Source organism: Physella acuta, unplaced genomic scaffold (assembly GCF_028476545.2).
Source record: "Physella acuta isolate Inbredline_101_S28 unplaced genomic scaffold, ASM2847654v3 ptg000470l, whole genome shotgun sequence".
Classification (NCBI taxonomy): Eukaryota; Metazoa; Mollusca; class Gastropoda; family Physidae; genus Physella; species Physella acuta.
In genome coordinates, this window is record NW_026731989.1 from 287013 (window position 1) to 305588 (window position 18576).

Here is an 18576-nt window from a genome sequence, read left to right on the forward strand (position 1 = left end):
ATGGGCATCAGCCGATCTAGATTTTTATCAGCTTCAACGTACGTAGTTGGTTTAGCTTGTGTGTGTAGTATTGTCTTGTTTGAAACATCAACTGATATGATACTTGTATATAGTGACACACGGAGACGTCAATAAAAACAAGATTTTTTGTTGTCCGTCACACTGTGATAGAAACCGTGACCCCCTCCCCCACTCACCCCCCCTCGTCATGAAACTGTACACTTTCTTCGCCTGGTTCGTCCACCAGTTCCAGACATGCCTGATAAGGTCGGTGTTAAGTTCCACGTGCCATCGTGTGAGCGGTCTAGATAAACAGGTCACCTACAAGTGTCAATAACTACAGACCTGGGGCTGTGACGTCACTAAACAAACAAAATCACACCAATCAGCCGCTATTAGATAAACTACATTGATCCATGCTAATACACTGTAATTATTTTTCAGAACAGAAAAAAAGACAAAGATGGCGTCAAGAAACTTTGCGTACGGAAGAGAAATAGCTTTTATGTTAGGTAAGTGAAAAGCTCATCCGTTAAATAATTTCCAGCAGTAAAAAAAAACATATTTTAAGTGCGTGTGTATTAAATGTATTAACACACGTACAGTAAAAGATATTTTAAGTGCGTGTGTATTAAATGTACGAACACACGTACAGTAAAGCATATTTTAAGTGCGTGTGTATTAAATGTACGAACACACGTACAGTAAAGCATATTTTAAGTGCGTGTGTATTAAATGTACGAACACACGTACAGTAAAGCATATTTTAAGTGCGTGTGTATTAAATGTACGAACACACGTACAGTACAGCATATTTTAAGTGCGTGTGTATTAAATGTATGAACACACGTAATAGCTTAACACACGGAAACTCAAACATTCAGGTTCAAAGTTCGTTGACTAATTTAAAAAAAAACAACAACATAGAACTTTGAAACAGAACTTTGCTAAACAAATTGTTAAATTTTGTCAATTTAAAAAAAATCACATTCCAGATGTCTGTCTGTTTGTAATCAAATCTTGTAATTCATTAGAGTGTATTTCTACTGGAGCTATTGCTTTATACTTTCCAGAGAATTCGATAAAATTAGTAAACGAAAAGGTAATTTAAAGGATAAGCCTCCGGGAAAAAAAAACTTAATTAATAAGTTTATTTATATGTGTGTATCTAGGTTAAAGTACTTAAAGGAAACTACTTGCATGCTTCACTATTCTTGAAAAATTCGATATGTTAAATACCATTAAAATTTATAGTTAAATTTAATGGCAGTTCACCATACAATATTTTGAGTGCTTTTTGTTATAAAAAAACAGCCAGCTGATTAAAATAGGGTTGATAAATGAATAGATGTTAGTTTTAAGCCTTAGACCTCCGCAGAAGGTTTTTGCAAGATGACCGCCGTTGCCATGGCAACCATACTTTTAGAAGAGTCCCTGTTGCATGCAATTATTTTTCTTAAGTATCCCAACTTAGACACTTACAAATAAATAAAAAAAACGTATTAACTAGAAAGTGGGTTTTTTGTTCTTTGATATAAGAATTGGTCTCTAAAATGTGTAATTTTTTTTTTTAAATACTTTTATTTGCAATTTAAAACAAGTACATCAACATCAAATTCTTACATAATTTCGAACATCAAATGAAAACGATAATAATAGTTTCATTATTAAAGAAAGTAGTATGTTTTAAAAAAAAATCAGTGCATTTAAAAGCTTATTATTATACGGTTTTTTAAATAAGTTTTATTTTCTCCTTTTTGGTAATTTCTAACAATATTTGCTTTAAAATCCGATCAGTATCTCGCGATCTCTAAAAAAAACAGTTACTTGCCCCCTCCGTAAAAAACCAGTCGTCCGTGACCAACAGTTCACCGTTATAAATGGGCTGATTGAGATCGATTGTGTTATCTCCCCTTTAATTATTTAATATAGCTATCTTTATATTAATTTTTCAAATTATTATTGTAATATTTAATTAAATAAAACATTACATATATTTGCATTGTCATTGGAGAAGAATAGATCTGGAAATGTCGCTGCGTTAGAAATGGGTCAAAACTAAGTTACACGATTATTTCCAATGAACTCACAAACAAACGAGCAAACAGACATTGTAAATGTAATAAAAGTTTATAATTTAACATGTATCCTTGTAGTTAATGTGTGACTAAATCGTTCATTTTGGATCAACAGCTAAGTGTATATTTTTTTATTTTCAGTTGTATTGTTTATGACGTGTGTCTCCATGCCAACCGACCCAGCGTCTATCCCTGGTGACGTAACGCTGCCGGCAGTGGGCGTGGCTACAAACGACGAGGGCGGGGTGGCAGCGAGTGAAGACTACTACGAGTCTGATTACGAAGATGAAGAAAAGACAAACATAAAAGAGTTCTCTGACAAGGGCGGGAACTCTGGTGAAATACAAGCAAGAAACTTCGAGAACGTCACGCACGATTGGCTGGAAACTGACGGCCACTACACGGATGACGTCACAACAGCAACAGTCCAAGAGGACGATTTAACTGGAGGCGAGGGGGTCATGGGTTTGGGAGGCGAAGGGGTCAGGGGTTTAGAAAAATTAGCAGACGACACTGCAGACGACAGGATCCCACTGAGAAAACGGACAGGTCTTGTAATGTCGACCGAATCAACTCAGCTTAACGTTTCCATGGTAACGAGTACTAAAGTCGATGAGTTAAGCCAAGACCCGGAGATCTATGCTAAAAGAGGTTCTCAGCTGACTGACCAAGCGAGCCCGAGGGTAGATGAGCCTGATGTGGACGAGTCCCCTGGTGTTGAGGAAACCAGCGGACCCACAGACAGCCAGACCGACCCAGGGGGGAATCACACAGAGGAGATGACCCACGTGACACACCCACTGCACGTGGACGCTGGTCAGTTTACAGGTCCGGTAACCTCGGGCTCAACACATTCTGGACACGATTCTAGATCCCCAACATCACATACCCCCGGGGAGTCACATGACTTTGTACCGAGTGGACATCCGGGCAACACATCCGGACACAATGGGCAGTCGGACATTACACAAGAACAGAATGGACACTCGGACAATACAACTGAATCAAGGGATGATGAGAAAGACCTAGCACAAAACAGACCCCCGCAAACAGTGGATCCTGCGAGCAGTGAATCACTTCATCCAGATCTTAGCCACAACAATCACCAGCCACACTATCCAGTGGATAACAACACCAATGATGTTCAGGATGTAACACACGAAGAGATTAATAATGTGGATTACCAAGCTCAACATCACCCAACGGATATAGAAGAAAACATCGTGGACGGATCATCAGACCATCATCAGACGGCTGATGTAGATAATGAACACGGTGTAAGTCGAGACTCTCATATGTATTTTACTTCTGCACGGAGTGAAGAGGTGCCAGATAAAACAATCACCAGCACTGTAACAGATGGTTTCTCTACTGCAAACAGGGGGACCACATTGGCAGGCGGTGGTGTCACTACATCCGGGGTATCTACCCACACTATGACATCTCATGCCAGAATATCCGATGACAGTCTGACAACTGGCAGTGGGCTGAGGACCACAGGTCACCCGGTGTCAAGGTCACACGCTCACACCGTCACCGCCTGGCCTTCTGTACGAACTCACCCACCAGGCGACAGACGCACGCGAATGCCAACCACGCCCACACGCGACGTGCACCTCCCGTCTGTATCGAGTACGGTTCTTGAGACGTTGCATCCAACAGACGAACAAGACGCCCACTTCTCGAACAAGGACACAACAGAATCCACACCGGTCATACACACAGAATCAACCGCGGAGGTTGATGGGAAAACGGCAATACCCTCAACCACCTCACTCTGGACCCCCTACACCACCACACCCTCCCCCACCACAACCCCAACCCCCTCCACCACCACACCCTCCAACACCCCCTCTTCCACGCCCCCTGTTCACAGCCTCCTCACTACAACCCTGACATCACCCAACACCATCACCACACGAGGACACAGTACAACCGGAAACACGCCCCTAGATACGACGTCACCAATGGCAAACACTATAGAGAGTAACGTCATCGGCATGCCTACTGACGTCAGCATCAGTTCTGACGTCAGCCAATCGCCAGGTTGGTTGTTTCTTGTAACTTTAAATAGATAAACAAATTAGGCCTATAACATATCGATATGTATATTGATCTATTACTCGCAACTTGTGTAGTAGCCGGGGTTCGAATCTTTCCTAAACGGTGTGTGAACGTTCCAAAACAAAACCATGTTTGCTAAAGTCGGATCGTGTGGCCCCCATGGCCTCAACAGCTGAACAAAAATCCCACTTTGATGCATCAATAAAACAGTAAACATTACTGAAGCTGATTCTATAGAACCTTAACGTCACTCTGTCGCTGTGTAGTTATTTGGCTAAGGACTTTAGTTTTCAGAAGGTATTACCCACGTTAGACTTGTTTATTCCAGAATAAAATGCGAAAGACAAAATAATCGAAAGGATATTTCTCTGCCAGGGTTCCCTAGACAGAACAGTTCCCTGTCGTTTGTAGAACTCAGGTTCGGGATGTCTTGGCTGAGTTTCTGTAAACAGCAGAGCCCCATCAAAGGGGAGCTAGTCGAGATAATGCAGGCCAGTCAAAGGGAGATCACTACTGACCAGGTAAGTCAAACTTTTCTGTTTGTTTTTAGCTTGTTACTGCCCTTTGGCCCCATTCGTACTTGAAACGATTGCTTAACTAAAAACCATGTTCTAAAATAAATTTAAAAAAAAAAAAGAAAAAAAAACAACATAGGACTATATGTCTTAAAAAAAATCTAAACTTGTTTTTTTCTAGATTTTCTTGCTGAACGTGGATGAGCGGCGGTGTGCCGACGTCACGGAAGACATCTCCGTTCACCTGTACCTGGTGAACAAGTCTCATCAATACGACCGTGGCCTCACGCTAGACTGTGGGCAGGTGCTCCGCTCCAGCACTTTCCCTCGAGATTCCATCATAAGGAGCAAGGTAAGGACAGGTGTTAGTGTATTTTAGCATTCCAGTGGTGCAGGCGGCTAGCTCGGTGTGAGTATTTTACAATAACGTTGTTTTATGTTCTGTTGGTGTTGTAGTCTTAGAGCTATTGTAGGTCTACACACACTTTGTGTTAGCTTGTGAGTTTTATGGTACAGAAATAACATAGATCACTGGTTACTAAATAGTGTATTATACCTGCAACCACATCTAACATTTTTACTCGATGAGTCAGTGGCTACTCTGTTTAAAGTTTATACCTAGGCGTTCGTAGTTTTTGTTTTGTTTTGTTAAGTGAGGTAAATTGTTTCCACGGCCTTTAAAATTAGAAATTTTTAGTAAGCATATTTTAAATCCACAAAATAAAAAGTTAACAATATAAATAACCTACTTATGTATACCTATAACAGTTTTTGTGACTTTTTAATAGTACTAGTTATAACTTGTTACCCTGCCGCCATAAGCCTATTTCTAACCGTCTTAACTATATTGGTTTATGTATTAATGTATTCATTAAAATGGTTCTGTCTAGTTGCTTGATGTTCGAATCTATGATGCCTTTGACGTGAATGCTTCAAAACCAGCGACTGAAAAGATCGACACAAATCCTTTCGCTGATCCGGGTGTGACAGTTGCTGTTATACTTGCTGTGGTGGGCGGGGCTTGCTGTCTGGGACTTTTGGCAATACAGGTCAGTTTTATTTACTACTAATGGTGCATTTTAAAAGTTGTTTTAATTAAAAATAAACCATTAAACAAGTTTTATTTAAACCAAAGAATTAAATTTAGTTTTTGTTTTTGAATATTGCCCAACCAGATATTTGTCCGTCATCGCAACAGAGACCGCCATGTTTTTAACCCAACCTTTAACAGGAGTTGTAGTTCTAGCAGTATGGACTCCATTCAGCTCTCTTCTGTAACGAAATCTAGGCCAAACAGCGGTTTGTTCAATCCTGGCCAGGAAATTACTGACAGTGTAAGTTAAAATAGGATTTTTAAAAATTTAGCTTAATATTTACTTCTCGTTTTATTTTTTTGTTTTGTTGAAAAATATTAATACAGTGCCAAAAGATATTTGGAAAATAAAAAGTTGTTGTTGTATTGTTACAATATTGCAGAAACATAATAAAATATTGAGCATGATCAGGATTAAGCTTAATTAATTGTGCAGCAATATACAATGAAACATCTTAGTACCCTAGGTACCAAGGACTAAATCAGAATTTATAGTTTGTTTAGTCATTACATTGCATAAAACTGAAAGTTTAACAAAAAAATGTTTTCCATCAAACAGCTTGAGCCCAGCCACCCAATGAACTTCACTCAACTCTCAGATTTCTGCTGCAGTGAGAGACACATAGCACAGGAGTTTGAGGTAAAGTATTAGTCAGTCCATCACCACCATATAGCCCATGAGTTTGAGGTAAAGTATTAGTCAGTCCATCACCACCATATAGCCCAGGAGTTTGAGGTAAAGTATTAGTCAGTCCATCACCACCATATAGCTCAGGAGTTTGAGGTAAAGTATTAGTCCATCACCACCATATTGCCCATGAGGTAAAGTATTAGTCAGTCCATCACCACCATATAGCCCAGGAGTTTGAGGTAAAGTATTAGTCAGTCCATCACCACCATATAGCCCATGAGGTAAAGTATTAGTCAGTCCATCACCACCATATAGCCCATGAGGTAAAGTATTAGTCAGTCCATCACCACCATATAGCTCAGGAGTTTGAGGTAAAGTATTAGTCAGTCCATCACCACCATATAGCCCAGGAGTTTGAGGTAAAGTATTAGTCACTTCATCACCACCATATAGCCCAGGAATTTGAGGTAAAGTATTAGTCAATCCATCACCACCATATAGCCCAGAAATTAGAGGTAAAATATTAGTCAGTCCATCACTGCCATATTGTCCAGAAGTTTGAGGTAAGTATTAGTCAGTCTATCACTCACTGCCATTAATTCAGACTAAACTCAGTAATAATTGATGCTGATGTTCAATCCTAATTTCCTGTTTTACAGACCATCCCATATCGTATGCCACGTTTGTCTGTTGTACCTAAAGGAGAAGAGGACAAAAACAGATACGCTAATATTTTACCACGTAAGACGTTTTCAGATGCTTGGTTTTACATCTAGTCAAATAGGCTTTGTTTTCCTGGGGACGATTTACACAAATCCTACATTTATTTAAGCCATTTTAAAAAAACTTATCATCTAAATATTTTCTACTTACTTAATTCAAAATGTTTTATAAATTAAGCATGGAATTGTATATTTGATTTATTTGATTCCACAATTTGTTGGAATAATTTTCAAAACCTCTTTCAGTGGCTCACACAAGAGTCAAGCTCGTACAGGATGGACCAGAACTACGCACATCATACATCAATGCAAATTACATTACGGTAAGTTACTCAAAATACTGTAGATGGTTTAATTTATTTCTTCATCTCTGAATTATCATGATGCTTAGCACAATAAAAATCTTGAGCAGACAACTTTATAAATAATATTAGTACACTAACACTAAATTATTTGACAAAGAGTTTTCATAATCTATAATTACATGACATTCATATCAGAACCATATTTAATAGTTATTGGTCTTAGTTTGTTCTAACATAATTTTTAAGAACTATCCTTGGGTTAAGGAAATAATTTACATTCATTTTAATATTCTGATTTTAACAAAAGTTGATGCAATTTTTTGAACTAAAATAGATTTGCAAATAAGTATTTTTCCATAATATAGAAATCTTATTTTTAAACCAAAAAAAATAATAACGATTTTTAATATTTGATAATCTTGTATATATTTGATTTTGATTAGTTTATAACATTTTATATAATTTTAATGATCATTAACTTGATAACCATTGTTAATATTGATAATTGAAAGTAGAAGCAATAAAGTTCAAGTTTTGTTTTAGGGTCCCAACAAAAACTATCAGTACTACATAGCCACACAGGCGCCAACAGAAGGAACTATCACAGACTTCTGGACCATGGTCTGGCAGCAGCAGTCCAAGGCCATTGTCATGTTGACCCAGCTACAGGAGGATGGGCATGTAAGTTGTTTGTTTGTCTTACAAGCTTTCTGCATTGTATGTTGCTTGTCTGTCTTACAAGCTTTCTGCATTGCTTGTCTGTCTTACAAGCTTTCTGCATTGTATGTTGCTTGTTTGTCTTATAAGCTTTCTGCATTGTATGTTGCTTGTTTGTCTTACAAGCTTTCTGCCTTGTATGTTGCTTGTCTGTCTTATAAGCTTTCTGCATTGTAAGTTGCTTCTCTGTCTTACAAGCTTTCTGCCTTGTATGTTGCTTGTCTGTCTTACAAGCTTTCTGCATTGTATGTTGCTTGTCTGTCTTATAAGCTTTCTGCATTGTATACACAGTTTATTTCCAATACAGCATTTGTACTTGCGACATGTATACTATACTATAGGAAAAAATCTTACTGCCAGTTAGTGTTTTTTGAAAACATTTTTCCAGCAGAACATGTAGACTAACTTTCTTCGAGTTTTTTTAATAGACATGTTTTATATACATGTTGCAAGTGTAAACATGGTATATATGCTTTAAATTTTAGTGCCTATGTTAATGCATATACCATGGTCCAGACATATACACATTTTTATTGCCTAACATACACATCATATTTCCCATGCATATACACATTTTATTACCTTGATTCATCTCATTTTAATTTCTAGATATTTAGGCATTTTATTTACTAGAACTACACTCATGTTATTTCCTATGATAATAATCTTTATATTGCCTAGGTGTATTCTGATGTTATAGCCTAAACATATAGACCCTACACCATAGTGATGCAAGTAACAAATCTATAACCTATGATGCACACATTTTAATGCTCATGTTAAGTAAACTTTCCATCAAACCCAGGTCAACATTTTAATGCTCATGTTAAGTAACCTTCCATCAAACCCAGGTCAACATTTTAATGCTCATGTTAAGTAAACTTCCATCAAACCCAGGTCAACATTTTAATGCTCATGTTAAGTAACCTTCCATCAAACCCAGGTCAACATTTTAATGCTCATGTTAAGTAAACTTCCATCAAACCCAGGTCAACATTTTAATGCTCATGTTAAGTAACCTTCCATCAAACCCAGGTCAACATTTTAATGCTCATGTTAAGTAACCTTCCATCAAACCCAGGTCAACATTTTAATGCTCATGTTAAGTAAACTTTCCATCAAACCCAGGTCAACATTTTAATGCTCATGTTAAGTAAACTTTCCATCAAACCCAGGTGAAATGTGCGTCCTACTGGCCAGAACTGGTGGGTAAAAGTGCTGCCCAGAAACATGGAGACTTCCTGATAGAACTCAAACAAAAGGACATCCACCAGGAGTATATTGTGTCTTGCCTGGAAATCAACCATTTGAGGGTAAGACACTGGCTTATCATCATTGTTTTAAATTTAATTAAAGATCTCTAATGAGTTTTGTATGCTGATAATTTATTACATTTTAGTGAATAATGTATGATCTGCTTTTTCTTTCTCTTCTATTTCTTCCTTTTCCATTTTTACATGCTATGAAACCTAGGGCTATGACAACAAACATGATGACTAGAGTATTTCTTTATCTCACTCCATGTCAGTTATGCCTTTTCCCCTCAATCAATTTCTTTCAATCAATTCAAGTTCTTTCTTTCCTCTGATTTCTCTGTGGGTTCCATTTGGGTGTTACAGAGGTCTCATGTGTATTCAAGTTTTATATTTTAAAGAATAAATATCAAATTTAAAACAATGGTTTAAATGTTTCATATTTTAAAGAAAAATATGAGAGAAAAATACTTCCTTGTAAAATTGTATTGTGAATAGCAGAAAATGTAATGTTTGAATGTATTGCATCTGGCAGAAAATGTAATGTTTGAATGTATTGTATTTAGCAGAAAATGTAATGTTTGAATGTATTGTATTTAGCAGAAAATGTAATGTTTGAATGTATTGTATCTGGCAGAAAATTTAATGTTTGAATGTATTGTATTTAGTAGAAAATGTAATGTTTGAATGTATTGTATCTGACAGAAAATTTAATGTTTGAATGTATTGTATCTGGCAGAAAATGTAATGTTTGAATGTATTGTATCTGGCAGAAAATGTAATGTTTGAATGTATTGTATCTGGCAGAAAATGTAATGTTTGAATGTATTGCATTTGGCAGAAAATGTAATGTTTGAACGTATTGCATCTGGCAGATAATTGAATGTTTGATTGTATTTTATGTAACAGAAAATGTAATGTTTGAATGTATTGTATATGGCAGAAAATGTAATGTTTGAATGTATTGTATTTAGCAGAAAATGTAATGTTTGAATGTATTGTATTTAGCAGAAAATGTAATGTTTGAATGTATTGTATTTAGTAGAAAATGTAATGTTTGAATGTATTGCGTCTGGCAGAAAATGTAATGTTTGAATGTTGTATCTGACAGAAAATATAATGTTTGAATGTATTGTATTTAGCAGAAAATGTAATGTTTGAATGTATTGTATCTGACAGAAAATGTAATGTTTGAATGTATTGCATCTGGCAGAAAATTTAATGTTTGATTGTATTTTATGTAACAGAAAATGTAATGTTTGAATGTATTGTATATGGCAGAAAATGTAATGTTTGAATGTATTGTATATGGCAGAAAATGTAATGCTTGAATGTATTTTATGTAACAGAAAATTTAATGTTTGAATATATTGCATCTGGCAGAAAATGTAATGTTTGATTGTATTGTATCTGACAGAAAATGTAATGTTTGAATGTATTTTATGTAGCAGAAAATGTAATGTTTGAATGTTGTATCTAACAGAAAATTTAATGTTTGAATGTTGTATCTAACAGAAAATTTAATGTTTGAATGTATTGTATCTGAGAGAAAATGTAATGTTTGAATGTATTGTATCTGGCAGAAAATATAATGTTTGAATGTATTGTATCTGGCAGAAAATGTAATGTTTGAATGTATTGTATCTGACAGAAAATATAGTGTTTGAATGTATTGTATCTGACAGAAAATATAATGTTTGAATGTATTGTATCTGACAGAAAATATAGTGTTTGAATGTATTGTATCTGACAGAAAATATAATGTTTGAATGTATTGTATCTGACAGAAAATATAATGTTTGAATGTATTGTATCTGACAGAAAATGTAATGTTTGAATGTATTGTATCTGGCAGAAAATGTAATGGTTTAAATGTATTGTATCTGGCAGAAAATTTAATGTTTAAATGAATTGTATTTGGCAGAAAATGTAATGGTTTAAATGAATTGTATTTGGCAGAAAATGTAATGTTTAAATGAATTGTATCTGGCAGAAAATGTAATGTTTAAATGTATTGTATCTGTCAGAAAATCGAGAAAAGAGAGGTGCATCACTTCTGGTATACCTGCTGGCCATCACATGGTGTGCCAGAACCAATCTCATTGGTCAAGCTGGTGCTGGACACACGGCCAAAGTACGAGCACAGTGGCTACCCTCTCATTGTCCATTGCAGGTAAAGGCTACCTCCCACTGTATCAGTCATAATCATCACATTGCAGGTAAAGGCTACCTCCCACTGTATGTATCAGTCATAATCATCACATTGCAGGTAAAGGCTACCTCCCATTGTATCAGTCATAATCATCACATTGCAGGTAAAGGCTACCTCCCACTGTATCAGTCATAATCATCACATTGCAGGTAAAGGCTACCTCCCACTGTATCAGTCATAATCATCACATTGCAGGTAAAGGCTACCTCCCATTGTATCAGTCATAATCATCACATTGCAGGTAAAGGCTACCTCCCACTGTATGTATCAGTCATAATCATCACATTGCAGGTAAAGGCTACCTCCCACTGTATCAGTCATAATCATCACATTGCAGTTAAAGGCTACCTCCCACTGTATCAGTCATAATCATCACATTGCAGGTAAAGGCTACCTCCCACTGTATCAGTCATAATCATCACATTGCAGGTAAAGGCTACCTGCCATTGTATGTATCAGTCATAATCATCACATTGCAGGTAAAGGCTACCTCCCACTGTATGTATCAGTCATAATCATCACATTGCAGGTAAAGGCTACCTCCCACTGTATCAGTCATAATCATCACATTGCAGGTAAAGGCTACCTCCCATTGTATGTATCAGTCATAATCATCACATTGCAGGTAAAGACTACCTCCCACTGTATCAGTCATAATCATCACATTGCAGGTAAAGGCTACCTCCCACTGTATGTATCAGTCATAATCATCACATTGCAGGTAAAGGCTACCTCCCACTGTATCAGTCATAATCATCACATTGCATGTAAAGGCTACCTGCCATTGTATGTATCAGTCATAATCATCACATTGCAGGTAAAGGCTACCTCCCACTGTATGTATCAGTCATAATCATCACATTGCAGGTAAAGGCTACCTGCCATTGTATGTATCAGTCATAATCATCACATTGCAGGTAAAGGCTACCTCCCACTGTATCAGTCATAATCATCACATTGCAGGTAAAGGCTACCTGCCATTGTATGTATCAGTCATAATCATCACATTGCAGGTAAAGGCTACCTCCCACTGTATGTATCAGTCATAATCATCACATTGCAGGTAAAGGCTACCTCCCACTGTATCAGTCATAATCATCACATTGCAGGTAAAGGCTACCTCCCATTGTATGTATCAGTCATAATCATCACATTGCAGGTAAAGGCTACCTCCCACTGTATCAGTCATAATCATCATTTGGAACATTTTATGGTAAAACAAATATTTGAAAAATTTGCTTGCCATTGCTGTGAATCATCTAATAAATATTTTTTTATGTAGAAAAAAAAACAACTAACATGCATAAAATCTATGTTTTACAGGCCTCTATTCTCCAAAAATTCTCAAAACTAAACCTTTATGACATAAAATAACCTACCTAAAAGCGTGTACCAAAAAAATATTTTTTAACAGACTCCCATATAATTTTTTTTATTAGTACACAACAATAACCTCTTAAACTAACCCCTTAACCTTCTCTTAGACATAACACTAACCTCTAAAACTAACCCCTTAACCTTCTCTCAGACATAACACTAACCTCTAAACCTTTTCTGTGACATAATGGTAACCTCTCAACCAGTGGCGTAGGCAGGGGGGGTTAGGGGGGGGGGGGTCATAACCCCCCCATAGACCCCTCGGTATATAAAAAAAGTATGAGGGGGGGTGCAAATCGAAATTTTGAGGGGGGGGGGGGGGGGGTGGGTGCAAATCGAAAGTTTGTCCCCGGGTAAAAATTGGAACCCCCCCCTTGAGACGATCCTGGCTACGCCACTGCTCTCAACCTTCTCTTCAACATAATAATAACAACTAAATCTTCCTATCTGGGACATAAATCTAAACTCTAAACCAACTCTGTGAGATAAATCTAAACTCTAAATCTTCCTATCTGGGACATTAATCTAAACTCTAAACCAACTCTGTGACATAAATCTAAACTCTAAATCTTCACTGTGACACAAATCTAAACTCTAAATCTTCACTGTGACACAAATCTAAACTCTAAATCTTCACTGTGACACACATCTAAACTCTAAATCTTCACTGTGACACAAATCTAAACTCTAAATCTTCACTGTGACACAAATCTAAACTCTAAATCTTCACTGTGACACAAATCTAAACTCTAAATCTTCACTGTGACACAAATCTAAACTCTAAATCTTCACTGTGACACAAATCTAAACTCTAAATCTTCACTGTGACACACATCTAAACTCTAAATCTTCACTGTGACACAAATCTAAACTCTAAATCTTCACTGGGACACAAATCTAAACTCTAAATCTTCACTGTGACACAAATCTAAACTCTAAATCTTCACTGTGACACAAATCTAAACTCTAAATCTTCACTGTGACACACATCTAAACTCTAAATCTTCACTGTGACACAAATCTAAACTCTAAATCTTCACTGTGACACAAATCTAAACTCTAAATCTTCACTGTGACACACATCTAAACTCTAAATCTTCACTGTGACACAAATCTAAACTCTAAATCTTCACTGTGACACAAATCTAAACTCTAAATCTTCACTGTGACACACATCTAAACTCTAAATCTTCACTGTGACACAAATCTAAACTCTAAATCTTCACTGTGACACAAATCTAAACTCTAAATCTTCACTGTGACACAAATCTAAACTCTAAATCTTCACTGTGACACACATCTAAACTCTAAATCTTCACTGTGACACAAATCTAAACTCTAAATCTTCACTGTGACACAAATCTAAACTCTAAATCTTCACTGTGACACAAATCTAAACTCTAAATCTTCACTGTGACACAAATCTAAACTCTAAATCTTCACTGTGACACAAATCTAAACTCTAAATCTTCACTGTGACACAAATCTAAACTCTAAATCTTCACTGTGACACAAATCTAAACTCTAAATCTTCACTGTGACACAAATCTAAACTCTAAATCTTCACTGTGACACAAATCTAAACTCTAAATCTTCACTGTGACACAAATCTAAACTCTAAATCTTCACTGTGACACAAATCTAAACTCTAAATCTTCACTGTGACACAAATCTAAACTCTAAATCTTCACTGTGACACAAATCTAAACTCTAAATCTTCACTGTGACACAAATCTAAACTCTAAATCTTCACTGTGACACAAATCTAAACTCTAAATCTTCACTGTGACACAAATCTAAACTCTAAATCTTCACTGTGACACAAATCTAAACTCTAAATCTTCACTGTGACACAAATCTAAACTCTAAACCAACTCTGTGAGATAAATCTAAACTCTAAATCTTCACTGTGACACACATCTAAACTCTAAATCTTCACTGTGACACAAATCTAAACTCTAAATCTTCACTGTGACACAAATCTAAACTCTAAATCTTCACTGTGACACAAATCTAAACTCTAAACCAACTCTGTGAGATAAATCTAAACTCTAAATCTTCACTGTGACACAAATCTAAACTCTAAATCTTCACTGTGACACAAATCTAAACTCTAAATCTTCACTGTGACACAAATCTAAACTCTAAATCTTCACTGTGACACAAATCTAAACTCTAAACCAACTCTGTGAGATAAATCTAAACTCTAAATCTTCACTGTGACACAAATCTAAACTCTAAATCTTCACTGTGACACAAATCTAAACTCTAAATCTTCACTGTGACACAAATCTAAACTCTAAATCTTCACTGTGACACAAATCTAAACTCTAAACCAACTCTGTGAGATAAATCTAAACTCTAAATCTTCACTGTGACACAAATCTAAACTCTAAATCTTCACTGTGACACAAATCTAAACTCTAAATCTTCACTGTGACACAAATCTAAACTCTAAATCTTCACTGTGACACAAATCTAAACTCTAAACCAACTCTGTGAGATAAATCTAAACTCTAAATCTTCACTGTGACACAAATCTAAACTCTAAACCAACTCTGTGAGATAAATCTAAACTCTAAATCTTCACTGTGACACAAATCTAAACTCTAAATCTTCACTGTGACACAAATCTAAACTCTAAATCTTCACTGTGACACAAATCTAAACTCTAAATCTTCACTGTGACACAAATCTAAACTCTAAACCAACTCTGTGAGATAAATCTAAACTCTAAATCTTCACTGTGACACAAATCTAAACTCTAAATCTTCACTGTGACACAAATCTAAACTCTAAACCAACTCTGTGAGATAAATCTAAACTCTAAATCTTCACTGTGACACAAATCTAAACTCTAAATCTTCACTGTGACACAAATCTAAACTCTAAATCTTCACTGTGACACAAATCTAAACTCTAAACCAACTCTGTGAGATAAATCTAAACTCTAAATCTTCACTGTGACACAAATCTAAACTCTAAATCTTCACTGTGACACAAACCTAAACTCTAAACCAACTCTGTGAGATAAATCTAAACTCTAAATCTTCACTGTGACACAAATCTAAACTCTAAACCAACTCTGTGAGATAAATCTAAACTCTAAATCTTCACTGTGACACAAAAATGCTGACCATCCTCCTCAGCCCGGGGACAGGCAGGACCTGTACGTTTGTAGCCCTGGATCTGTGTATGAGCCAGTTTGAGTCTGGTCGTAATGTTGACGTCCTCAGGACAGTCTACAACATGCGGCAAGAGAGGGCGGGAGCTGTCCAAAACAAAGAACAATATGCACTTCTATATCACGTAAGTTTTGTATAAACATAGAACAATACACACTTCTATATCATGTAAGTTTTGTATAAACACAGAACAATACGCACTTCTATATCACATAAGTTTTGTATAAACACAGAACATACTTCTATATCATGTAAGTTTTGTGTAAACATGGAACATACTTCTATATCATGTAAGTTTTGTGCTAACATGGAACATACTTCTATATCATATAAGTTTTGTGTTAACATGGAACATACTTCTATATCATGTAAGTTTTGTGTTAACATGGAACATACTTCTATATCATGTAAGTTTTGTGTTAACATGGAACATACTTCTATATCATGTAAGTTTTGTGTAAACACAGAACAATACATATTTCTACATAAGTTTTGTGTTAATTTAGAATAATATGCACTTCTATATCACGTAAGTTAACATAAACAGAGCAAAGCACACTTTTATATCACATAAGTTTTGTGTAAACATGGAATATTACAAATTTCTATATCATGTAAATTTTTTGTAAATATAGAACATTTCTATATCACGTAAGCTTTTTGTAAATATAGAACAATACACATTGATATCAATTTGGCTATTTCTAGACAATATTAACACAAAGAGTTCATTTTATTTATATAAACAAGATAAATGTGGAGTATGAAAGATGTGATGTCTATCTCCCAGGCAATCAATGAATACGCAACAATTGTGATGAGTCCGGTAGTGTCCGCAGCTTCCTCTGCTACAACCCTCCACGCCCTCCTCTCTACATGATGGTGTCAGCTCATAGACCAACCCCTCAAACTATAGACAGATGTCACATGTCAAAGGTTACAGACTCACAGATGACACCAGATTGTTGATCTAAATGACACAAAGATCTTTCATGGCCATTTCATCCTTTTTTCTGCCACTCAACTGTTGTGTTATATTGTAGTTACATAGTTGTAGATCTTGTGGAGCAACTCTTGGTGATTTACTACAATTGAAATTTGTTGTGTTGTTTTTTTCTTATGTTTGCAGTCAATCAAGCTATTGAAATAGATTACAAAATATTACATTTTCAAGCCATGCTGGGCTTTTTGTGAAATCCTTATGTTTATATTGATCTGTCAGAACAATAATTGATGATACTTCACTTTTTGCTGTCTGATTCTGAAATGTCACACAGTGTGGGGACTGGCATTCAGTATACAGCACTGGCATTCTGTATACAGCACTGGCATTCTGTATACAGCACTGGCATTCTGTATACAGCACTGGCATTCTGTATACAGCACTGGCATTCTGTATACAGCACTGGCATTCTGTATACAGCACTGGCATTCTGTATACAGCACTGGCATTCTGTATACAGCACTGGCATTCTGTATACAGCACTGGCATTCTGTATACAGCACTGGCATTCTGTATACAGCACTGGCATTCTGTATACAGCACTGACATTCTGTAAACAGCACTGGCATTCTGTATACAGCACTGACATTCTAGACTAAACTAGATTTCAAATCTTATTTAAAGTTTGATTATTGTCTTGAGGCCTCCAGTATGGCTAGGCCTAATTGCTTGAAGTTTGCTTTATCTCAAATAAAAGTATTTTATTAGTGTAAAATGATTGTTTTATTAAATCATTGTCTTATCAATTTAAATGAGATGTAGCATCTAAATGCAGGGCTGGCATCTCCAGGTTTTGTTGGCTCTTTATTGTGAACATTGTGCTACAGGTCAAGGCTGTTTATAGTAAACATGTAAGGTTGTTTACAGTGAACATGGTTCTATAGGTCAAGGCTATTTATAGTAAACAGTTCTGTGTAGCGAAGATAACAAGCATAGCTGCTGCCTGTAATTCAATTTATTTTGACTTATTGTATTATATCAAACTGCCAGCTTAACTGTTAGTTATGAATTGCCTTATCACTCTCATGTATGTATTGTTTACGCTTTATTGGTCATTTAATGTGTAGATGAGAAACACATTTTTGTTTTCAACATGCCATATTTTTTTTTCAAAATAAATTTTAAAATATTTGACATACACTTGTACACATCTGTTGAATTTATTGTGTGTCTGTACGTTCAGAGACGGCAATATGTGTGTTTTATATGTCTAATTTAAATACACACAGAAGCACACACTGAAGTCAACTCTTTGACAGATCTGGACAACATACAGGCAACAATCCAGGAATTTTATTGTGGTAACAAAATTTTCTCGAGAATCCACTTATATGTTGAAGCTTTACCCAGCTAATAAATGTTTTATTTATCAAACTTCTATTATGTCAACATTTTTGTTTGAATTTTTTGATATACCGACT

The 18576-nt window shown here is 35.9% G+C and overlaps 1 protein-coding gene across 1 annotated transcript; it reads left to right on the forward strand.

Moving 5' to 3' along the window:
• Positions 1-417: 417 nt before the first annotated feature.
• LOC131943851 (mucin-17) lies at positions 418-18282 on the forward strand. The gene is made up of 14 exons (XM_059304136.1): positions 418-512; positions 2220-4124; positions 4518-4663; positions 4839-5009; positions 5548-5706; positions 5833-5991; positions 6310-6390; positions 7041-7122; positions 7350-7426; positions 7952-8089; positions 9301-9438; positions 11406-11551; positions 16117-16276; positions 16943-18282. Exons 1-14 carry the CDS (start codon positions 464-466, stop codon positions 17030-17032), a joined length of 3501 nt encoding a protein of 1166 aa, XP_059160119.1. The 5' UTR covers positions 418-463; the 3' UTR covers positions 17033-18282.
• The last annotated feature ends 294 nt before the right edge of the window (positions 18283-18576 follow it).